This window comes from Oryctolagus cuniculus, chromosome 11 (genome assembly GCF_051225735.1).
Source record: "Oryctolagus cuniculus isolate XC-2025 breed Fujian yellow rabbit chromosome 11, ASM5122573v1, whole genome shotgun sequence".
Taxonomy (NCBI): Eukaryota; Metazoa; Chordata; class Mammalia; order Lagomorpha; family Leporidae; genus Oryctolagus; species Oryctolagus cuniculus.
The window spans coordinates 52,486,040-52,509,421 of NC_142877.1; the positions used below are offsets into that span (position 1 = coordinate 52,486,040).

The following is a 23,382-nucleotide window of genomic DNA, read 5'->3' on the forward strand; positions in this document are numbered from 1 at the left end:
AGCTCCCCCCAGGCCACCTGGCTGTGCCCCCATTAAGTACAGTGATCCCCACCTTCTCCCAGGTCCCACTGGTGCCCTCACCCGTCTCACCCTCGTCGGGCTGCCCATCCCCACTCAACACCTCCGCCTGTGCAGCAGGTCCCTTTTTCACACGTGTGTGGGATTTCCGCTGTCGCACCATGAAACCACCAATGCCTGCGAAGAGACAGAGCTGAGGAATGAGCAGCACTGGGGGTCCCGGTGGGCCACCGCTCGCTGCTCCGCCTGCCCAGCCCAGGACCTCACCAGGCCGATAGGGTTTGCGTTTGCGTTTTTTGCTTTCCTCGGTCTCCTCTTTGCCAGGTTCTACGTCAGGACTGGCAGGGCCCTCCAATTTAATTTCACATTCCATGTGCTCCACGCCACCTATGGATGGTGACAGGACAGACAGGCAGATCAGCGGCATGGGCCCACCACACCCTCCTGCCGCAGGACAGCGCCAAGCCCCTTGCCAGAGTGCTGGCTGGACAAGACCAATGGGGCTGGAGGGCGACTGGGAAAGACAATGCAGACCCCACCCAGGGTCCCAACCCCCACAGGGCATTCCCACCACTCTGCAACCCCCCACCCCAAGTCCCCAGGCCAACCTTCGCCCTTGAGAAGCTCTTCGGTGTCCAGGTCCCCATCCTTCTTGTCATCAGGGCCGAGGGCATCTGACGGCTCGGAGCCCTCCAGCCCTGCCTCGCCTGGGAGGCCAAGTCGTCCACGCCGCTGGCGCCGCTTGTGCAGGGGCGACATGGTCAGGTTACGCAGCACCGCCATGCCTGTTTCCGTCAGCCACACACCTTCAAAGCGGAAGTACTGGGGCTCTGCAACAGGAGCAAAGCACATGACCCCTGGGTGGGGTGGCCCCAAGAACCCACAACTCTAATCTGCAACCTATGTCCCACCTGAGGGAGAAGCTGGGACAGCAAGGGGGTACCAGTTGAGGCTTGAGTGGTCAGTGACCCCAGGGAGTGGGAGAAGAGACTGCTTCTACAGAAGCCTAGCTTTGCTCATGATTTGGGCCTGGGCTCCCCACTTGCTGGATCCCCAAACGCCAGAGAGCAGCGCCTGCCTCGTGACGCAGGAAGACTGCTCAGCCCCCTTCACTGAGGAGAGAACCCACAACGCCTGCTGAAAGGAACACCGCCCAGGAAAACAGAGGCTTGCTTCGGTCCAAGCTCCACTGTGAGCTTCTAGGGAGCTGTGGGCCGGGTTCTCCCCTCCCTGGGCCTGTGTTTCTTCCTCTTAAAATGAGAAGATGAAGTTGGGCATTGGAACTAGACAGTGTCTATGGCCATCAGAGCCTGACTCACCTGGCTCTTTAACTTTCACAGGCACCAACTCTGGAGGCGCAACAGGTGCTGCAGAGAGGACACAGCGGTGCCGGTTGAGGCCCTGCCCCACAGCAGGCCCCTGCCCCAACTCCCCCACACCTGGTACTCACCCACAGGCTTCACCACGTAGGGCTGGCAGGAGACACAGTCAAAGCCTTCATCGGCTGCCTGCTCCACATCGTCCTCCGTGAAGAGGCTCTCACAGCCAGCATGCATCCACCTGGGAGAGCAGAGACAGGAGGTGAGCCCCCACCACACGAGGCTGGCGCAGGGAAGCAGGAGCCAGCTCGAGGGGAAAGGGACCGTCTCACCGTTCACAGTGGCGGCACTGAATCAACAGGTCCTCTTCCACGTATGGAGCGTGGCAGATAGGGCAGGTCACCAGACTGGCACAGGGCCCACAGTGTGTGTAACTGTTCTGCCACTCACAGTGGAAGCCAGGGGAGGCAGCCCCACACTGCATACAAGACACACACCTGGGAGGAGCACAAAGATCCTTAACACCTTCCCTGCTCAAGGCACCCAGAGGCACCCACTAGGAACATGGCCTCCACCACGTCCTTGGCGTTCCAGCTCCTCAGGCCCCACGTCCCCTGAAGACCCCAGGCCTCCTTACCACTTGCACTTCCAGCCACCCTTGGGCACAGTGAGCAGTGGGGGGTCCAAGCAGTACGTGTGGTAGCTAATGTCGCAGTCGTCACAGAGCAGCAGGCGGGAGGGGTCAGAGGCCTGGCCACACACCTCACACACGATGCACTCCACACAACGCCAGCCCTTCACAAGCATCACCTTGGTGATCTGACGGAGAAGGCGAGAATGCCTCAGGCTCTGAGTGCAGAGCAGGATGGGACTGTGCACGGACTGGGGCTGGGGTGACCTCAGCAGCCAGGTCAGACTTCCACTGGAGCACAGGGGTGCTCCTGCTCCCAAATCAGTGGCTCTGAACTCAGGCTCCAGGGATCTCTGAAGCCCAGGGATGCTTCTCCATCCACCCTCTGCCTCACCCTAAGAGTGGAATGGCAACTTGTCAGGAGCCAAGCCTCGCAAGACTGGGTAGGCCTGTGCTCCCTTGACAGTTAGAACCTGCTAGTGCTGCAAGGTACTGAATGTTAGCAGTAGACAAAACCCCAAAACAACAGATCATGATTAGGTCAAAAAATGTGTACTCATGATTTTATGTTCTATGTATCTCTCGGCAATTGCGTGTTTCCTACTAGTAAAGCTGTCATAGTTTAGGGGCCAGCTTTTGGCCTAATGGCTAAGCCACCATCTGGAACACCTGCAGCTGTAACAGAATGCCTGGGTTTGAGTCCTATGGCTCTGCCCCATTCCAGCTTCCTATGAACATGGGCCATGGGAGGCAGCAGGGGTAGGCTCAAGTTGCTGGGTCTCTGCAACCCACACAGGAGACCCTGAGTGGCTACCGATCTCCCATCTCAGCCCCAGCTGCTGCAGGCATTTGAGGTGTGAACCAGTGGGTGGAAACTCTGATTCTCAAAAAAAAAATTTAAAAAGTTATCATAGTTTATATGATGTATTGAATTACCCCAGCGAGTCATCATCTACCACAGAGAAATTGTCATGAGTTCCAAAGTACTTCTCCCCAAGACATGCTTGATAATCATGAATGACTTCTATGACCAGTGGCTGCTTTAAGCAGCAGTGTGGCCAGGCTAAGGGACTTAGGTGAGAACCCACTGGCCCTACACCACAGCCCGTGCTCCTGGGCACTGAACTCACCTTGCTGTTGACACAGTAAGGGTGATAGCACTGAGAACACTGCGAGCAGGCCAAGAGGTGGCCCTCTGCTCCTCGGCCGAAACTGCCGCACACCACACACATGTCCTGGGGAAACAAGCAGAAACACATGTCCAGCTGGGTCTCCTCTCATGCAGGCCCAGCCAACTGACTAACCTGAGCCCAGGGAGTGGGGATGTCGGCAGTCCATCCCACAGCCCTAGGACACTGGCAGCCACCACAGGGCTCTGTGCCTCCTACCCAACCAACCCACAGACATGGCTCCCTCCCAGGATGCCTCGCTCACCTCGTCAGGTAACTTTTGAATTTATAAAGCCTGACGTGGGTAAAGGTCCTAAGAACTTAAAGAAAGGTAAGAGGAGGTAGACTCACATACATGACACCAGCCTATCAGCTTCAGGATTACTCACAGGGTGGCCATCTGGCCTAGGAGTTAAGACACCTTTTGGACGCCTACACGCACAAACTACCTGAGTTCCACATCCGCCTCCAGCTCCTGACTCTAATGTCCTGCTAATTCGGACCCTGGGAGGCAGCGGTGCTAGCTCAAGTAACTGGGTTCCTGACACTCAGGTAGCATCCCCACAAGGACATCCTAGCTTTCCTCACTGCCTCTCCCACCAAAACTCACAACATTCGCTACACCAGATCTCCCCGCCGAGGACGGGACTGCCCCAGGCCAGCACAGTACCTGCATCAGAACAAACTTGTCGGTGTTGGAGAAGAGAACCACGGTGTTCTGCATGGTGTCGTCGTCGTCCTCCTCCTCCTCCTTGCTGGGGGAACCGTCCATGTCAGCAACCTTAAGGGCAGAGAGTCATGGGAAGTGAGGCAGGTGAATCTGCCCAACTAAACCGCCTTCCTGCATGGTTCAGCAGGGAGGGGGGAGCCCTGGCTAAGATGAAGGCCAGGAGGCAGGACTAAGAGGCACAAGAGCACCCCAGCCCCCAAGCCAGACCTCAGCCCAATGGCAGAGATTCCAGACAGACGCCTAGAGGCTGAATGGACAGGAGCACAGACTCAGGCGAGGCGGGGCGACAGGCTGGACTGAAAGAGGCATCCAAAGTGTGCTGGGGTGGGGGTGGGGGAATGGCGGGTCTCTCCTTACTACCAGAGTCTCAACTGAAGAAGTAGTGGATTTCAGCCGGGCCCGTCCTCTGCCTCGCCCTCCGTGTGCTCCCCCACGGGGCCGGCGTCTTCCTGGGAAACTGCTGCTGCGACCCTGAGCGGAGGACAATCACAGGGGCACGTTAAGGGTCGGCGTGCTGGGTCTCCAAGCTAGGATGGAAGACCGGAGCCAGACAGGTAATACAGCAAGGAGGTCCACTCAGGGCAAGGGCAAGAGCCAAGCTCCCAGACACCAACAAGCAGGTGGCTCGAGTCCAAACCCGGCCCATTCTCCCTCAAGGTGGAGGAGTGGCCAACGTGAGAGTACCAATTCTACTACTGAGTGACCATGAACCAGGGCAGGTGATCTGCACCGCCCCCTCCATGTATCAGTATCTCCCTAGTGAAGCCAAACATCGGACTACAAAATCACCAAAAGTCCAGGATTCAGTAAGCCGAGCAGGAAGGTTATCGCTAGCACAAGACTGGACCTCCGACAGTGCCAACACATTGACCTCATCCCACGAAGAGACATCTCCTCACCTGCTTGATGCGGGAGCGGGCTGGAGAGCTCCGGCGCCTCCCCTTGTCCCCCTCAGCTTTGCCTCCGCTGACGGCCGTCCCGGCCTCACACAATAACGAGTCATCAGTCTCTGGCAGCGAGTCGGTACAGAGCCGCAGGGAGCCCTCGTCACGGGCTGGACTGACATCTGTAGACACCCCGAGCTCCATGGACAGGGAGCCCCCCGCTTCGGGGTCAGGAGAGCCCAGCAGGGGCTCTGAACCAGGAAAACTGGCACTGGCATCACCCTGGCTCAGGTTGGAGATCTCATTAACAATATCAGATTTGATGAGAATGGGTGGTGTGGGGGCCACCGCTGCACATGGCTCCTCCTGCTCATCACAAGGAGAGCCCTGCCCTATCTGCTTGCATTCTGCGCCATAGACCTCCATAGGGGTCGCAGGGGCCAGCTCCTCAGGATCCAAGAGCACAGGGGAGCCCTTCAGTTCACTGCCAGGGGCCTCTCCAGCCTCTGGCTGTGCACGAGCAGCATCCATCCCATCCAGAGGGGCTGCGTCCTCCCCAAGGCCAGGGAAGTCCTCCAGGGCTGGCGCAGGGCTGGGGGCAGGGCAGGACAGGTCCCCCATTGGGGAGAGGAGAGGACTAGTGACACTGGGTTCCAAGGCTGGGCACTCAGGGTCTGGGGCCTTCTCAGTCTCCATCTCATGCGGCTCAGGCTCATCTGAGAGCTCCTCTGCCTTCCCGACCGGACTCAACGGGGAGGGCACAGACAATGGCAGAGCAGGAGGAGAGCACTGGGAGGGAGGAGGACTTGGGGCAGGCAGGGAATGCTGCAGGAGGGGAGAACACGGAGGGGGAAGGGGCTCCATCAGGATGGGAGACGCCGGGCCCAGTGGGGAGCCAGGGGAGGGGGGGAGGATCATGGGGGGCACAGGCTCAGGGTCAGTGCAGTGAGCTTCGGGTGGAGGACTAATGGGGGTCTCCAGGATAGGGGCAGCCAATGGTGACTCAGGGTCACTATCCCCTTTGGCACCAAAGGGGTACCCTAACTCCCCCAAAGGAGACAGGGCTGGTGGGGCCACAGCTGTAATAATGGGGGAGAGTGGAGGAGGAAGAGGATCTGGAGGAAAAGAAAAAAAGAGGGGCTCTTAGATCAGATGCACCATGAGGGGTTCAGATGTTCCCAGAGAAAGGGGATACCAACATCCCAGGGTCAGGGACTACTACCTTACCTGGTGGCATCAGCTGAGGTGACAAAGATGGCTCCCCAGATGGAGACAAAGGCAGCTCTTGAGGCAGAGGGGACAGAGGTGGTTCCCCAGGCTCAGACAGAGCTGGCTCTTCAAGCAAGGGAGATAAGGATGGCTCCCCAGGTTGGGGGAACAAGGGCAGTGCCTCAGGGACTGGGCATTGGCCTGGCTGCTCAGGCTGGGGGGACAGGTGCGGCTCCTCAGGCCGAGAGGGCAGGGGTGGCTCCTCAGGCCCGGGCAACAGGTGTGGTTCCTCAGGCCGAGGGGACAGGTGCAATTCCTCAGGCCGGGGGGACAGGGCAGGTTCCTCAGGCTGAGGCAACAGATGAGGTTCCTCAGACTTGGGGGACAGGTGTGGCTCCTCAGGTCGGGGTGACAGGCGTGGTTCCTCAGGCCAGGGGGACAGGTGTGGTTCCTCAGGCCGGGGGGACAGGGCGGGTTCTTCAGGCTGAGGGGACGGGTGTGGCTCCTCAGGCCGAGGGGACGGGTGTGGTTCCTCAGATTGAGGGGACAGTTGAGGTTCCTCAGGCTGAGGGGACAGGTGTGGCTCCTCAGGCCCAGGAGACAGGGGCGGTTCCTCAGGCCGGGGGGATAGTTGAGGTTCCTCAGACTGGGGGGACAGGCGCAGTTCTTCAGGCCGGGGGGACAGATGAGGTTCCTCAGACTGGGGGGACAGGTGTGGTTCTTCAGGCCGGGGGGACAGTTGAGGTTCCTCAGACTGGGGGGACAGGTGTGGCTTCTCAGGCACAGGGGACGGGTGCAGCTCCTCAGGCTGTGAGGACAGACGGGGTTCCTCAAGTGCAAGGGACAGGCACAGCTCCTCAGGCTGAGCAGACAGGCGCGCCTCCCCAGACTGCGGGCAGAGTCGTGGTTCCTCAGGCCGGGGGCAGGGTGGCAGTGCCTCAGGCAACGGTGACAGAGGTGACTCCTCCAAGGGCAGGGACATGAGTGAGTCCTCCGGTGGCGGGGACAGGCGTGAGGCCTCAGGGGGAGGTGATGTGGGAGTCTCCTCAGGCGGTGGGGACAGGGGGGACTCCTCAGGCGGTGGGCACAGGCGCGACACCTCAGGAGGGGGAGACATGGGTGAGTCTTCAGGTGGTGGGGACATGGGCGAGTCCTCGGGTGGTGGGGACAGGCGTGAAGCCTCAGGTGGTGGGGAGAGGGGAGACTCCTCAGGGGGAGGGGACAGGGGAGACTCTTCAAAAGGTGGGAACAGGCGAGATGCCTCCGGTGGTGGTGACATGGGCGACTCCTCGGGTGGGGGCGACATGGGCGACTCCTCAGGCGGTGGAGACAGGCGCGATGCTTCAGGTGGCGGGGAAGTGGGCAATTCCTCAGGTGGTGGGGACAGCGGGGACTCCTCCAATGGCGGGGACAGGGGTGATGCTTCAGGGGGCGGGGACAGGGGCGTCTCCCGTGGAGAAAAGGGTGACGACTCAGGCGGAGGAGACAGAGGAGACTCCTCCGGTGGCGGGGACAAGCGCGATGCCTCAGGCGGCGGGGATGTAGGTGACTCCTCAGGCGGCGGGGACAGGGGTGACTCCTCAGGGAGGGGCAGCAGTGGCATCTCCTCATTCAGGGGGGTCTCCAACCGGGGCTCAAGTTGGGTCCCTGCTCTCCCTGTAGACACAAGACACTGTACTCCTACCTAGCTCAGGTGTGCACCAAAGCACAGGCCATCTCTCACCACAGAGGAAAAGGACCCTCAAATCCTACTCACCTAGTGGTTTGGCTTCACATTGCAGGGGCCCCGGTTCCTTGGGTTGCATAGAGGTCACGTGCCCGCCCTTTGGCTGCCCTTGGCATGCAACGTACAGAGCATCGGGCTCGTCAGTGGGGGTGTCACCAGGCTCTGGGGGTGAAAATCTGCAGAGGGTACAGGGAAGCAGGCACTGTGGCTCTCGCCAGCTAACAATGCACAGACAGTACCCTGCAGCAGGGGGAAGGCCGCAGGCCTTCCTCCCCACCCTAGTGCTTGCTCTCTCCTCAAAGGCCACTTAAGTTCCAGTCCTTCCCACCGCCCATCCCAATTCCTGCCAGCCCGCACCCTTACCTGCTACAGACAGGGGGATGTTGCCCAGCCACAGAACTGACAGGCTGACCTCCCTGGGCTCTGTGACAGCGGTGACAGAGGGAGTAGTTCTCAAACCACTCAGAGTGGGGACTCAGCTCTGCTGAGCCTGCCCCACAGGCCCGGCATATCCGGCATGCCTAGGGAGAAGGGAGCGGGCCAAAAAGGCACTGGTCAGACAGACAGCAGAGACTGGAAGAAGATACGAGGGGACTTCAAAAAGTTCAAGGGAAATGGAAGTCCAAGTTTATTTTGGGGGCCAGCTTTGTGATGCAGCAGGTTAAGCCACTGCTTATGATACTGGCATCTCATAACAGGAGTTCCAATTCAAATCCCCACTGCTACACTTCTGATCCAGCTCTTGCTAATGCACCTGGGAGAGTGGCAGCAGACAGAACAAGTCCTAGGGCCCCTGCCACCCACATGGGAGACCCGATTGGAGTTCCTGGCTCTTAGCTTCAGCCTGGTCCAGTTCTGGCCATTGTGGCCATTTGGGGAGTGAACCAGTGGATCAAGATTGCTATCTCTGTCTCTCCTTTTCTGTAACTTTGCCTTTCAGATAAATAAGCAAATCCCTTAAAAAAAAAAGTTCTAAAAGTTTACTTTGGGGGCCGGCGCTGTGGCGCAGCAGCTTAAGCCGCCGTCTGCAGTGCTGGCATCCCATATGTGGCCATCTGGGGATTGAACCAGCGGACAGAAGGTCTCTCTCTGATACTCTGCCTTTCAAATAAATAAATAAATAAATTTTTAAGAAAAGTTCATTTCGGTGTGAAAGTTTTGAAATCTATGCATAGTTTTCATAATATTCATTTTCCGTGAACTCTGTGATATCCTCCATATGCGTGGATTTCCAGATTCTTTACACCAAAATAAACTTACCTTTTAACTCCATTTTCCACAAACTTTTACCATTTTTCTTTTTATTTCTATCTTATTTGAAAATAAGAGACAAAGGTCGGGGGAACGGGGAGAAAAGAGAGAGAGATGGAGATCTTTCATCCACTGGTTTACTCCCCAAATGGCTGCAACAGCCAAGGCTGGGCCAGGCTAAAGTCAGGAGCCCAGAACTCAATTTAGGTCTCCCACATGAGTGGCAAAGACACAAGTACTGGAGCCATCATCACCTGCTGCCTCCCAGGGTTCACACCAGCAAGAAGCTGGATCGGAAGCAGAGTAGCCGGGACTCAAACCAGACACTCTGATGTGGGACGTGGGTGTTGGAAGCAGCGACTTAACTGCTGCGCCAACTTCTTGAAGTCCCTTTGTGCTTGACTTGTTACCACAGGAATATTCTGAGAGGTCTGTGGGATAGAATTAGGCATGAAGAGGGGTCACTCACCTTGCACTTCCAAGAATGAGCAGGCAGCTCCTCCATGGGTGGTTTTAGGCAGAAAGTATGGTATCCTTTGTCACATGTCTCACAGACCAGCATCTTAGAGTCATTCCCAGGTTTCCTGTGGGGACATGGGGAACACCACAGTGTCCTTCCCACCTTCATTTTCCACCCTAAGCTGTGCTTCCCTCTTGCCCTCCCGTTCTTACCTGCAGGCTTGGCACACTTTGCATTCAGGGCACTGCCAGCCAGCACGCTTGCGAGCAGTCAGAGCAGTGTCCAGGCAGGCCCCGTGATAGTGATGCCCACAGCTGGTACAGAAGAACAGGTCAAACAATTCCCCCGGCCCCTCACAGACAGCACAGCGCGCCTCCTCTGCAGGGGAAGGGCACACAGCACAGGTCACCTGCAGGTGCCTCACAAGACATGATGCTGGGCACCCAAGAGATATTCTGCAAGACTCAGCATGGTGCTGGGCACCCAAGAGGTATTCTGCAACACGGGGTGAATGAGACAGAGAGAGTGACTGGGTGCCTACTACTATCCCAGGCCCTACAGACATTACAGTCAGGGAGCCAGGCAGAGCCCCCACCCCTGGGCTCACAACGTTCACACTTCCTGATGGCACATAAGCACACACTCTGATGAGTGCCCATCACCTGCCCTGTGTCCAAAGGGCAGAGCTCCTCACCCAGATGTGCAGCCCCGTCACTGTGCTCTGGGCATAGCAGCTGCAGCATCTTCATGGACAGGAAGGAACCACTGGCAGCTGCACAGGGGAAGTGGTAAAGCCGTGGACAACCGGGCGAGCGGCACGGGATGGAGGCACCGAGCCTGGTGCAGTGGGAGCAGCGCTGTCAGGGTGGAGACAAAGCCTCAAGTGCCAGCCAGCCCCCTCTGGCCCTGCCCCAGGATGCCCACCCCAGCCTGCCTGCCCTTATGCCTATGCAGTCCCCTCACCCCAGCCCCACCTGTGAGATCCCTGAGAAGATGGCCTTGTCCACACCACATAGTTCTGGGCCCTCCTGCCCCCACACGCCTGCTGACCACGCAGCACACCAATGGTGAGCCCAGCAGAACCCTTCACAGGTAGGAACAGGTAAACAGAAAGGAAAGAGTTAACAACAAGGTGCCCACGCCGAGCCCCTTCCCCGTGGCCTGCCCCCACTTCCCTCACTCACCTCCAGGTTCTCCCAGGTGGGCAGGTGTAAGGCCCTCAGGGAAACCAATCTGTGACAGGTCCTCACTGGGCCCTGGGTTCCCCCCGGGGGACACCACTGGACACCGGGGCCAGTCACACGGCAACTCAACGCGCCGCAGCTCGCGCTGCCCATGCAGACTAGGCTCCCCGCAGTTACAGAGAGCACAGCGCCGCGCTGGACCCTCACTGTGGACACACAAGCATCAGCACTGTGCCAGGCCCGCCAAACCCATGATCCAGCAGGCCCCTGCTCCCCAAACAATCCTCTTCCTTCAGAGCCCCAGATTCGCAAATCAAACCCTCCTGGGTGCTTCCTATCCCCGACTCCCCAACGCGAGTTACCTGCAGTCCCCGCGAGGCCCTTGAAGCCTGGGACTCCCAGGACTGGGGACAGACGCCTCCCCCACGTGAGGGCTGGGAAGCTCGGGCTCAGGGGCACCTGGCTCCTCAGAAGCTGCAGCTCCATCAGCTGAAACAACAGACAACGCGGCTCACGTCAGCCGGAGTTACAAACCACGTCCACTCCCCCGGATCCGCAAGATCATCCAAAGCCATCAGTGAACCTGCGATGGCAGTTAAACTTCTGTTTCAAAGAACAAAGTCCTGTAATTACCCGCCGAGTACACAGACATAGTCCGCGTCCTTACATCAGCACCAGGAGTCTAAGGTTGCCCACGAAGACAGAAAGCTGACAGCACACCCAGGACGCACCCTACTCACCTGCCGGTTCTGAGTCTTTATCCTCGCCAGGCGGTTTCTGGCTGGCCATCCCTCTCTCCGACTGGGCAGGGCCCTCTCGGGGAGACCTGTTGGTGCCAGAAGAGGTATCTGTCTGTCCAGGGAGTCTCCTCAATAAGCACTTTTTCCAGAATCTCAAGGGGGAAGTCAGCTCATGGTACCCAGACCCCAGAGCAAAGCCTTACCTAGAAATGCTACACTAATGACAAGGAAAGTCATTCTCCCTAGCCCTGTGCCACCATCCAGTTCCTCTCCAGGTAAACATAAACCCTGTTTGCCCATTCTGGATTCTCAGGGGACCCACTCCGCTGTCCCACTTCCAGCCTCCTCTGTAACAGTTCCCAGGGCAACAGCATCCAACCAGAAGTACATCCCACTTAGAGCTAGCATCACACTCTGCCTCATCTCTGAGTCCCTGGTTTCTGGGGGGCCCTGTGCCCCCTGTGCTGCTCCTCACTGCCATCCTGGAGGCCTGTCGGTGCCAACCCAGGAAGTCTGAGTTCGGCCCAGATCCCTCTTCCAGCGGTGGTCTGGGACCTTGTGAGAGATGGAACACACTACTGGAACTAAAGCCTAAGCATGAACGGATCTCCTCCACCTCTGCTGGTCTCAATGAGGATATCCCAATCCCAACCACTACAGAGGAAAACTCCCCGATCTCCACCCACTGTCAGTCCAGATCCAGCTCAGGCCCACCCTTGGCCCCTGCCCTAACCCAGCCTGAAGGCCTCAGGTTGTTGCCCTTAGCGACACCAACTGCCCTTCCTCCTCAGCTGCCCCTAGTAGTTAACAGTAAGTGTGCCTTAAGAGTTACTGAGCATGTGTAGTCAGGCCTGGAGCTAGGCATGCTGGGAGTTGTAGTCTCAGGAAGCACACTGCCACTTGGAGGAGTTCTAAACAGGACAGGACATAGCAGAGCTGAGTAGCTTCCTTCCTCTTCCGTCAGGCAGGGTTTCCACACACACTGAGGAGTTGGGGGGTGGGGGGCAGAGGGAGTAACGGTCCCAAGTCCCCTCTTGGAAGACATGCCTGCCTGTACCAGAGGCCAATGCAACACGCTAGAGTCATCCTTCAAAAACTTGCGAACCACACCTTTGGGCATATTTTCCTGGAGCTGACAGGTGGGACTAAGCCCGGCACAGTCAAAGAGGGGAGTAAAGAATAAGAAGAGTTACCAGGGTGAGCGATAGGAGAGGGAGCTCGAGGTGACTGAGAAGGCGCTGATGGGGGCGGTCCCTAAGAAGACTATAAGTGGTGAGCGCACTCCAGAGCCTGATCTCCTACCTTCTCCTCTACCCAGAATGACCATAACCCACTCCTCCCAAACAGGAGCTGCCTGGGGTGCAACGGGGGCAGTGCTCATTTCAGCAGCACGTACACTTAAAAAAGGCATAGGGGGAACCCTCCCAGGTGCCCAAGACTGGCAAACGACCCCCAAGAACCACAAAATCAGCCCTCCTCCCTCGAGTTCATACTGCATTTCCACCTATCAGCAACACCCACTGAACCAACACGTCGTAGGCTGGGAAATTCTCCCACTTTTCCCCCCTGCTAACACTCATCATCTACTGGACAGGGAAAGCCAAGATCACCTGCCACCTGCCACCTCCATCCCCAAACCTGCCACACAACCACACCTGAAAGCAAGGGTGGGTCCTGGGCCAGCGCACAGCAAAGCCGCTCTGGAACTTCAAGGAGCACCCAGAAGCAACCCGAGGGAAGCAGGAGCTCCACGAGGGAGCTCGGGACAGGAGCCAGGCCCCCTTTCCTATGCAGTTGTTCAAGGCCCAGCCACACCCCAAAGGTCCAAAGAGGTCCCAGTTTCTGGATGTTTGCACTTTCCGGTATCTTACCACCACCACCTGCCGCAGAGTTTCTCCACCAGCTCTACTCTCGAAGCCAAGGCCGAAGGAGCCACAGGCAGCAAGAAATAAAGAAGCGACAGCAATAGTACAGTGGGTAGGAGGACTGCCTCACACAAGGCCAGAGGGGCAGGTTCCCCCACACTCCCCCAAGTACAGCCCTCTCGCCTGGTAAGGTTGGCACTGCCCAAGAAGGTACAGAAGCCACCTCCATCCCACTTAGGCAGCCACCGAGAATCAGAGGATCCTGTCGGCTGTCCCAAAAAGAATCTAGGGAGGCGCACCTCCAGTCTACCACCTGTACCCTAATGCCAAGGCCCAATGATCAGGCCCCTGAACATAACTCAGCAAAAAAAAAAAAAAAAAAAAAAAAAAAAAAAAAAAAGACCACAGGCCCCCCCTTAAGCCCCATTATTCAAAGCCAGTAAACACACAACACACACCCCACGAGGGTCTTTCCCTGGATCTAAACTGGGCTAGTGCCTCGCCAGAGTGGAATATGGTGCTGACACTCCTCAGTCCTACCTAAAAGGCCCCCAACAGCAAGAGGTCGGCAGGGATTACTCTCCATCTACCTCACTCCTCTGCCTCCTCCCAGACCAGCAGCTCGTCCTCATTCTCCCAGCCCAGGGGGAAATAGAGACTTGGAGAGGTCCACGGCAGAAGCAGGCCCTTGAGTGAACAGCTCTTCAGCAGGACTCAGGACTTCCTGGTTCCCAGTCTGAGGATCAAACCACACCTCGCCCCACCCCCATTTTGAGTCAGCCCTCCAGGAAGCAACACTGGCGCTGCAGACCCTCTGAATGTCCCTGGCTCTGTCCAGGGGCAGCCACAGCTTCCCAGGGAGCAGCCTCACCCATGGGAGTTATCTGGAGACAGCAGAAGGCATCCTCCAGGGAAGGTTAGGAGCAGGGAACAGGGCTGACAGCTCACCTATCTCTACCACCCCTGTGCCACCTCTCACACCTCCCAAGGGCAAAACCCCCCACTTCTGCCTTTCCAAGACCAGACTCAAAGAGAGCTAGCACATGTATGTTGGAGAGGGTGCAGGGAGGGAGCAAAATGCACAGCCGAATCCCCGCTGGGCAGCATGACAGGTGTGAGAGGGGCTATCTCAGCCCGGAGCCCAGAAGCAGGAGGCTCGTGCTGCACCTTTCCTGTGTGCATACACACACCCCTTCTCCCCAACCCCTCCTGCCAGGGCTGGAAACCGCTGGCTTCTCCTCCTAAGAGGTAGAGGCCACCCTACCTCTGCAAGGCTGAGAGAGGCCTAGGGGCCTAGTCAACAGTCCCTGCTTAGAAAAGGGTTGAAGGGGTCTGGGAGGGGCCTGTAGCACAGGCCAAGGGACTCCTGGGCAGCCAGCTCTCCACATCAGGCCCCAGAGAAAGCAGGAGACAAAAGCCATTTTTTTTCTTTTTTCTTTTTCTTTTTCTTTCTTTTTTTTTTTTTTTTTGCAGCCCACATTCGCAGGGAGCAAATCTCAACGGCCTCCTCTATAATCCCCAGGAGATTATGTCCATCCCAAGAGGAGGGGAGGTGAAGCAGGCTAAGACAGCACTAGGCCTTGCTGGGGTCACTTTGCTGGGCAGGGGTAATTTAAAGTGGAACAGCGGGGGCCGCAGCAGCCCCAACCAGCCCCTGGATCACACTGGCCACTTTCCACACAGCCTCCCCTTCACCCACAGAAGGGAGGCCTGTTGAGGAGTTAGGGTTCCTTGAGCCTCCCAGACACTGCTGTTGGGCACCGGGGCAAGCAGGAGCAACGTTAGGGTCCACCCTGGAAGTCAGCCTGACCCGGCAGCGGCACCCCCACTCCCAACTCCGAGTTGTTCCATCCCAAAACCCACAAGGAACCCCGAGAGGAGGCGAGGCAGCAGCCCGGGACTGGCTCCTGGCATCAAGGCCTGGGTCCTAGTTTAGCCGGACTCCCCCCAACACAAAAATAAACAGGCAGACAGGCTCCCTGGACACGTTCCCAAACTCCCGTGGCTCCCCGAGCCCCCCGTCTTTAAAGAGGCACACCCCACAACACCAGGCCTCAGCTCTGTCCCGGCTTACCGGGCTCGGCTTCCCTTGACAGACCCTGCCTGCCAAGGGAGCCCTCCCCAGGCCTGGTACCCACCCCCTCCCCCGACCCAAAGCCAGCTCTGGCCAAAGAGAGTCCATCTGGCCGTGCCCCCAAGTTCAACCTTTCCTGGGCCCTGGCGGGCGGGCAGACTCCACTCACCTCTTCACAGGGCGATCCAGAAATCCTCATCCGAGAACATGGCCAGAGCCCGGGCCGCTCCCCGACCTCCAACCGCCAGAGCGATCACAGCCGCCCCCCGCACGGGGGGGCTCACGGGGGCCAAGAACGGTAAATCCAGGTCGGAGTGGCCACCCTCCCCACGAAAAAAAAGCAAGCAGCTGAAGGGGTGAGGGGGGGGAGGCTCTCTGCTTCGGGTTCCAGCAGTTTAGGTTTCCATGGACAGCCCCAGGGCGACGAATCCCGAGCGGACACAAAGAGAGCACCGGTGGCTTTGATCTTGGGCAAGCAGGCTGTGCATCCGCGCCGCCGGGCGGCCTCTCAGTCCCGGGGCCCGGCCAGCGCCCCGGCCGCCCGCGCCGGGCTCGCGCGGAACGCCGGGGCTCTCCAGATGGAACGCCGAGGCGCCTCCCCGCAGCCCGGAAGGAGCGCCGCGCCGCCGCGCGCGCCCGGGCCGGAGCAAAGCGGAGCCCCCCGGCCGCAGCGCCCCCCGGCCGCAGCGCCGAGCCCTTCTTCCCCCGCCCCGGGCCGGCGCCCCGGGGCCGCGCGAGCTACGGCGGCGACGCGGAGCCGGCGGGGCCGCGGGGCTGAGCCTGACACACACCCAGCGGCCGGGCTCCTCGACCCCGAGCGCTCGCCCTCGGCGGCCTCGAGCCCCCCACCTTCTGCTCCCCGGCCCCCCCACCCCGGGAAGGGAGGAGGAGGGTAGGTGGGCGAGAAAGAGGAAGGGGCGGGCGGTACGAGCCCTCTGCCCGCTCCCCGCCGGCCGCTCCAGGCCCAGCGCTCGCCTCCCTTCCCCTCTGGCCTCGGGAGCTGCCCCGCCCCCGGCCTGGCCGGCTCCGGTCAGCGGCACCCCCTCGACCCCCGGCTGGCTGTGGTCGCGGGGGGCCTAGAGGTGCATGGCCCAACCCCGGCTCCCGGCGCCGGGGGGTCAGGAAACTGAGCGGAAAGTGGGGAACGAGGCAGCCATTTGCAACCGGAGAGGAAAGTAGTGCAGCGCGGCGCCGCTCCGCCTCCCCCCCACCCCCTCCGCCTCCTGCTCGGCCGGTAGGGTGGTTCCTCCGAAGGGGCTTATTTCCTGGCCCGAGACCTGGGCGGCGGTCGTGGAGATTCGCGAAGCCTCCGGTGCGAAATCCGGGAGGGCCTCTTGCCCGGAGAACCCCACTCAAGACGGGGGGGAGAAAGGAGGAGAGGCGGCCCTATTTTGTGTTGGAGCGGGGCGGCGGAGGGACTCGGCCCTCGCGGAGGAAGGGCTGTGACTTTGCAGTTCTACGCACACGCCGCGGATCCTTCCGCCGCGGGTTAACCCCGGCGGTGCCGGGCGGCGGCGGCGGCGGCGGTGGCGGCGGCGGCGCGGACACGTGGGAACCGAGCCCCCTCCTCCGCGCCGGGGCCGGGACCTGCCGCCTGTGCCTCCCGGTCTGTGAGCCCCGGGACCCCGGGCCGCCTTCTGATGCCGTCCCTTTGGCAGTCGTTGGCCCTTGCAACTCTTTTTGAACTGTCCCCCTTGCCTTGGCCAGGGGCAGTATTTCCCGGGAGGAGGGGGATGGAAGGAGAGAGCCAGGAGATTGGCCGCTGCTCGGAATCCTGGGAACTGGAGTCCGCAAATGGAGAAAGTGAGGCACGGCGCTTGGCGTGGGTTCTTGCCACGTTCCGGAGGGGCCCCGAGGAAAACCGGACGATGCTGGCTCTTTTCCTTCCGGCTCCCAGAGCCCCTCGTGGGGAAAGGGCTGTGAATGCCCGCACAGCCCGCGGGCACACACACATAGACCCACCAGAGCATACATGGAGAGCTCCCCTAACCTTTGCACGGTGCCCCCACCCCCATCTCCAGTCCCTTTTCAATAAACGAAGGTCGGCTCGCTGCTGATACCTGGCCAGCGCGCTGTCGCTCTAGACAAGGTCCCAAAACACACTCCTTGCAGGCAGGCACCCTGCCCTCCCCCCACCCCCCCCCACCCCCAGCCTCCTTAACTTTAGGTGAGAGGATTGGGAAGACTGAACTTTACACGTGGGGCAGCTAGGAGACAAATTACCTATGTGTTAGATACTTTCTATACTCTTTAGATGTTCTCTTAAGAGTTACATGGCTTGAGCTGCCTATCACTGATGAAGAGATGGGCCGTGATTCAAACCAAGGGCCGTGTTTTTCCTAGGAAGATGGTGGAGAAGGAAGCAGGCAGTGTGGGTCCAGAGCTGGTTTTGTGAGAAAGGGTTTGCTGCACTCTGACGCTGTCTGATGTAGTACCCATTTGCCACCATCGAGCACCTTGAAGATGGGTAACTTTTCATTTTAACCAAGTTAAGCATAACTAGCCATATGTAGTTTGTGGTTTCCTCCTGGACGGGAAACCTTACTCCCTACCGGCCAGGTTTAGAGGAAGGATAGGGACCCGGCATGCCCCCTGTTACACACCAGTACCGTGTTCTCTGCTGAGCACCTAGGTCAGCAACCAACTCCAGCAGTGACTCTGCCCCTGTCTCAGCTGCGGTAGATTAAATTGACCAAGAGACAGATGTTGGAAAATGGAAGGTACCCCCTCCCTACTCTCATGTGCCTAGAGGCAAGGAGAACCAGGTCACCGTCGGAAAGGCCTTCAGGAGTTGTCGGCCACTGTTTCTGATGTTTTATATATAAAGAATTGTGCTTGGCATTACATATCACAATATGTAAGTGTTTGTCACTTCAGATTTATGAAGCAGATTTATGAAGCATCCTTCATAAATGAGAAACAGACTCAGAGAGGTTAAGCGAATGCCCAAGTTCACACATCTAGGTGGAGATGCCATCAACCAGCTATGAGCCATTTTTCTTTACTGTCTTCATGCCTGGAGATGGCTTATTAGAAAACTTCAGATGTTTGTAAATTTACGCTAGAGTTCGAAGCGGCAGTGGGTGGGTGGGTCCCTGTAACAAGTACACCAGGCCAGAGATGCAAATGGACATGATTTTAATGTGAGAAGTTGGTGACAACCCTGGAGAACCTTATAGGCAACTGAGACGATTCTTTATGTTTCTTCGAACATCTCCTTTCTTTTCATATTCTGAATCAGAAGCCAAAGCAGCTGGCAGGACCTTTGAAAACCAACATGACAAACCACCAGCTCCAACCAGAAGCCAGAGCTGGGTCTCAGCAAAAAAGAAAAAAAAAAAAATCCCACATAGCTTCTGTCCTGTCTCCCCAAGTAAGTGCCCGGACAGAGCAATGGGGGTAGGAACGCTTCTCACAGTTGGCAAGAGAGGTCCGTGTCTTCCCTGTAAAAATGCACCATTTAGAGAACCCTTAGAAGTCCTTGGAAGAGGAAGGGTCGGGTAAACTAGAGGCAAACAGGACCAAACCTTCCTGGCTGAACTTCTCATCCTGCTCCTGAGGTGGTAGAGGTAAGAAAAGGCAGAAGCAGTAACCTGTTACCAAAAGATGGGGCAACTCCAATGGTGTAAAAGCTACCAAAAGATTACCAAACGTATGAGAGGAGCAAAGTCCATTTTAATGGAAGGCAGTGGGAAAGGGGGCAGCAGGGAGATACACACCAGGGATATACACCAGGGACATTATTTCTTCCTTTACTCAACTCTTGGGAATCCAGATCTTCACAACACTTTTAATGCCTGCCTCTAGTCTCCTCCACTGCCACAAACTCAGGCATGGGGGACTTCGTTCCTCCCAAACCCTTCCCTCTGGTCCTAGCAAATGCCAAGGCCCCACCAGGATGGCTGGGTCAGCAAGTGGCATCTGGCCACTAGGGGGTGGTGTTTCTGTAGGGAAGGGGATCTCCAGTGCCTACAAACTGGTGGGAGTGGCGGCCGAGGGGACAGAGAACCCAGCAGAATGGAAAGGTAGGGAAGGTAAGTAGTTAAGTTTCAGGGTAACTGTGCTTAAAAGAAAGGAAGCAATGGGGGTAGGAACGCTTCCCCCTACCTCCCCATAGGTCACAGCCATCACTGCTTGGAAGAGGAGCCATTGGCTCGGCACTCTCCCCAGATTCAGAGAAGTCAACAACAAAAGAGTTCTTAGTTTATTTGCATATGTACATTGTCATCCCAGGGAGCCAGCTCTGCTTCCTGTGCCTCCAGCTTAGCTCACCCAACCAACACAGGATGGAATGGACCTGGATAAACAGGGACCAGGACTCCCACATCCCAGCCCTGCTGGTTAGAACAGAATTCATACAGCAAAAAACAGGGGCCAGAGGCCAGTGCCCACCCACATCTTTGCCCCACTGTAAACAGTGACGCCCAGGCTGCTGGAGCCCAGGGAAAGTGTATACACATGAAGGGTGCCACACTGCGCGGTGGCAACAGTACCCGTGAAGTCTTTGAGGGCCTGCTGGCCCTGCCCTGGACCACTGGAGCCTGGCAAATGCCAGGGGCAGACCTGAAGCCATCATCCTGTGCTTCAGGGCTCACATGAGGAGGCAGCGCCGCTCCGGCCCGTAGGAATTCTCCACCCGGGCGATCTCCTGGATGATTCTGGTGAAGATGCTTTGAGCCAGCTATAAGGGATATAGATGCAAGGCAAAAAAACTGAGTGAGTCCAAAATCAAGACCACCTAGTTCAGAGGCAAACACCCCACCCTCCCACCCCCAGCAATGCTCTAAGAAGAGCACCACCCAACACCTTTCTAATCATCAGGACCAGCACCTGATTCTCTCTAGCAGATGACTCCATAAATGTCGCACCCCAGGACTCTGCCAGCCTCTTCCCTTCAACTGCCTGCACCTCTCTGCGAACAAGTGTGGAAAGTCAGCATGGAGGGAAGATGGCAATGACCCCCAAGTGCTCTCTAGCCCTCCTCCTCTAACCTGTCCCATGTACCCACGGTTTGGGATGAGGGTTGAGGAAGGAAGAACATGCAGGTAAACAAAGTAAGCATGGGTGAACCATGGACTTAGGTTTGAAATAGGGACCTGCTTTTGCGTTTCAAGGGCTATATCCTGTTAACCTTTAAGTTAGCAAAGCAAAGAGGTGAAACGATTTCTTTGGGTCTGTGGCTACAGCTCTGCTGAGCTCCATTCCAGCTCACTGCTGTCCACCCTGGGTAGCAAGGACTCACACCTGTCTGGAGAGAGATCCGCCTTGTTCCCCACTAGTACCACTGGCAACCTGTAAGGAAACAGCAATTACTGCAAGGTTCTCTTCCTGATCGATGTGGACCCCAGCCTCCCTGAAGTCAAGGTAGACAGCTCCCCACCAGGCTGCCACAGGATCTGTGTCCCAGCCTCCTCTCTAACTTACACAGTTCTTCCTTCTGCTCCTTGCCCACCCTCAGGGCCACTTACCGGGTTTTCCCATGGCCTTCATGTAGCTTTTGGTAGAGACTTTCAACGACTTGGAAGCTTTAAATACAAGAAATGGAGCTATAACCTCAGTTCTGGGACAACTGTAAGATCCACCCAAGTTCCACAACCTTGGTCACTCACCTATGCAGGGAGGTGATAGAATAGACGAGCACATAACCATGGACGCCAATGATGAATGAATAGGGCAGAATGCTGTACTCATCCTACCGAGAAAGAAACATCAGCACCTTAGATCCACACCTCTCAGATGGCAAAGGTTGGTGGGACAGCATCCACTTAACCCTCCCTGGGGCATTCCCTACTCTAGTCACCTCTACTCAACAAGTATGTTTGGAGCAGCTGCACTGAGCCTAGCACATTGTTAGTGGCTTACATGTTTTTCTTTTGATGCTACTTTACACATGCACCAGAGGTTAGCAGACTCACCTAGGGCTGAGCTGCTACATATGGAAACCCTACCCCAACTGGTACCTGCCCTGCTGTATCCACCAGGTGTAGGTGAAACTCATCTTTGCCAAGAGTCACTATCTTGCTGTAAGCTGAAAAGAAAAGAAAACTTGACTGTGAGACATCTTGCAGGGCTAGAGATGTATGCCCCCATGCATCCTTAACCCTGAAGGTGAAAGTGACACAGACGGACCAGCTCCAGGGAGCTCTCCAGGAAACGGGAAACACATGCAAGGTTTTTATTGTCTATATCCCTACTTTCGTGTACGAGGTTATCTTGCAAAATCCACATGCTAGCCAATCATAAAACAAGACTGCTAGAAGCAATGTCTGAACAAATCCACTCCTTGACACCAGAGAAATCCCAAATTATAACGCTGGATGGAACAGCTAAGCCCAACTAGTTCCAACCCAGCCACATCAGGGTAGAAATTGACTCACTGTTCTCCACTGTGGGGTCGTAACCTTCCAAGAACTCGCCTTCCACAAATTGATGTGCCAAGGATGTCTTCCCTGTGGGGAGCAAAGATAGCTGTATCCACATCATCCAGCCACAGTCACACCCTCTTGTTCTTTCAAAGGAGCGGGGGCCGGTCTGAGTGTCTCAAGCAGCGATTCTTCTCATCGCCCACACCAGTCTGGGCACTACAGGCTGCATTCAAGAGCACCACAGGCGGCCTTTCCGCCCCCCCACCCCCACCCCCCAGAAGATCCAGGTTCCCCAAGGATCAAGTCTTCCCCGCCCCAGGGCACCTGCGACTATTTGCCCCAAGCAGACCGCGCCCTCCCGCCTCCCGCCCCGCCACCGTCTTCAATCGACCCCAACCCTTATTCCCAGAGTATCGCCGGAGACCCTGCTGCTCTCCCTGCAGCCAAGCCCACATTAACCCTTGCGTGCTCCGGCTGCCTGCAGCCCCGCACACACCGCCAGCCTTTCTTCCTCCACCCTTTCAGTCCTTGTCTCTGCTCTCCCGGTGCGGCAGCGCGCCTCCGCCGGCCACCACGCGGGGTGCGGCCGTGCTCCCGCAGGGCGGAGACTCACCTACGGAGCGGTATCCGAGGATGACCACCTTTCTGTAGCGGAGCAGCGGCATGGCAGAAGCCCGCCCCGAGAGGGCTTCGGGTAGCACGGGCGGAGCCCGAGGAACCCGAGACCAGGGCGTTTGCAGGTGCGGCAACCGGTGCAAGAAAGCAGCTAACCTCGAGGCTTGCAGGGCAAGCTGGAGGAAACCAAAACAAGCGCCGCGCCCGGAGCCGGCCACGTGATCACAACACAGCACGACTAGCGCGAGGGAGCCGGGCGCCGGGGGAACTACAGTGCCTGGCCGCGCCGGCTCCGCCCCCAAGGCCGCTTGTCATTGGTCTGTTAGAATGGATGAGGGCGGGGTCTCCAGCAGGAGGGAAGGGTGGGCCTCACGTGGAACGGGAGAACGGCGAGATGCGCATGCGCGCACTGGAGCCGGTTCATTCATAAAGAAACAGAAAGGAACCCGGGGTCCTAGAGGTGTTTGCGCGTTTGCTGCCAGGCTGAAGTGGCTGCGAAGAAAATGCCAGTTGTGGTGCAACTGCAGTTTCTGGTCAAGCGATTCTAGGCCTACTTTTGCATAGGAGGGAAGAAGCCAGAGTTTCGATGTCTTCCATCCACCACCCTGAGGCGTGTGGCGTTTGTTACCTGGTCTCCAGTCTTCCAGGATCTAACTTCGGAACTGCATTTCTTGAGAAAATTACTATAACTTGTGACCAGTTGGTCTGAGGCTTCGTCATCGTCGTCATCATAATTCATTTATTCAGCAAATATGTTTTGAGCATACACGACATTGCTCCAACTTGAGGGTTAAAGCAAGGGAAATGACAGGTAGAGTCTCTGTTTTCAAGAAATTTAAAATCTGGGCGGTCCGGGGCCGGCATTGCGGCGTGAGGGTTAAGCCGCCGCCTGCAACGCTGGCATCCCGTGTGGGTCCCGGCTGCTCCACTTCCATTCCAGCTCCCTGCTGATGGTCTGGAAAAGTAGCCGAAGATGGCCCAAGTTTTTGGGCCTCTACCGCCCACAGGGGAGACCCGCAGGAAGCTGCTGGCTCCTTACTTTGGCCTGGCCCAGCTCCGGCCGTTGTGGCCATCTGGAAAGCGAACCAATGGATGGGAGATCTCGCTCTCTCGTTTCTCCCTCTGTAAATCTTTCAGATATA

The 23,382-nt window shown here is 57.6% G+C and overlaps 2 protein-coding genes across 19 annotated transcripts in view; both read right to left on the reverse strand.

The window, feature by feature from the left end:
- KMT2D (lysine methyltransferase 2D) overlaps positions 1 to 15,567 on the reverse strand; it is a 40,802-nt gene extending 25,235 nt beyond the window's left edge. For 8 of the 16 annotated variants that reach the window (XM_051845421.3, XM_051845420.3, XM_051845417.3 and 5 more), the window contains exons 1-22: positions 15,430 to 15,567; positions 11,322 to 11,407; positions 10,944 to 11,070; positions 10,582 to 10,787; positions 10,372 to 10,481; positions 10,092 to 10,254; positions 9,610 to 9,775; positions 9,407 to 9,521; positions 8,050 to 8,207; positions 7,717 to 7,862; positions 5,979 to 7,616; positions 4,767 to 5,866; positions 4,225 to 4,338; positions 3,808 to 3,918; positions 3,099 to 3,203; positions 1,975 to 2,156; positions 1,670 to 1,834; positions 1,469 to 1,578; positions 1,338 to 1,385; positions 627 to 848; positions 286 to 405; positions 82 to 195 (exon numbers count right to left, since the gene is read on the reverse strand). In XM_051845421.3, the coding sequence (XP_051701381.1) occupies positions 82 to 195; positions 286 to 405; positions 627 to 848; positions 1,338 to 1,385; positions 1,469 to 1,578; positions 1,670 to 1,834; positions 1,975 to 2,156; positions 3,099 to 3,203; positions 3,808 to 3,918; positions 4,225 to 4,338; positions 4,767 to 5,866; positions 5,979 to 7,616; positions 7,717 to 7,862; positions 8,050 to 8,207; positions 9,407 to 9,521; positions 9,610 to 9,775; positions 10,092 to 10,254; positions 10,372 to 10,481; positions 10,582 to 10,787; positions 10,944 to 11,070; positions 11,322 to 11,370 (5,269 nt within the window). In that variant the 5' untranslated portion in view covers positions 11,371 to 11,407; positions 15,430 to 15,567. The remainder of the gene's footprint in view (positions 1 to 81; positions 196 to 285; positions 406 to 626; positions 849 to 1,337; positions 1,386 to 1,468; positions 1,579 to 1,669; positions 1,835 to 1,974; positions 2,157 to 3,098; positions 3,204 to 3,807; positions 3,919 to 4,224; positions 4,339 to 4,766; positions 5,867 to 5,978; positions 7,617 to 7,716; positions 7,863 to 8,049; positions 8,208 to 9,406; positions 9,522 to 9,609; positions 9,776 to 10,091; positions 10,255 to 10,371; positions 10,482 to 10,581; positions 10,788 to 10,943; positions 11,071 to 11,321; positions 11,408 to 15,429) is intronic. The other 8 variants (XM_051845422.3, XM_089308273.1, XM_051845418.3 and 5 more) reach the window with 4 other exon arrangements.
- A 3,883-nt stretch (positions 15,568 to 19,450) lies between these two features.
- RHEBL1 (RHEB like 1) lies at positions 19,451 to 22,535 on the reverse strand. 3 transcript variants are annotated; one of them, XM_002711086.6, is made up of 8 exons: positions 22,239 to 22,535; positions 21,638 to 21,709; positions 21,221 to 21,288; positions 20,870 to 20,952; positions 20,729 to 20,785; positions 20,505 to 20,552; positions 20,091 to 20,172; positions 19,451 to 19,941 (listed from the first exon to the last, which is right to left on the reverse strand). In XM_002711086.6, the coding sequence occupies exons 1-8, from the start codon at positions 22,288 to 22,290 to the stop codon at positions 19,852 to 19,854; spliced, it is 552 nt and encodes a 183-aa protein (XP_002711132.1). In that variant the 5' UTR covers positions 22,291 to 22,535; the 3' UTR covers positions 19,451 to 19,851. The 3 variants fall into 3 exon arrangements, with proteins under 3 accessions (XP_002711132.1, XP_008254636.1, XP_089164402.1); XM_089308276.1 differs by having other exon boundaries at positions 19,715 to 19,941; positions 20,067 to 20,172; positions 22,239 to 22,534; XM_008256414.5 differs by lacking the exon at positions 20,091 to 20,172 and having other exon boundaries at positions 22,239 to 22,534.
- Between the last annotated feature and the right edge of the window lie 847 nt (positions 22,536 to 23,382).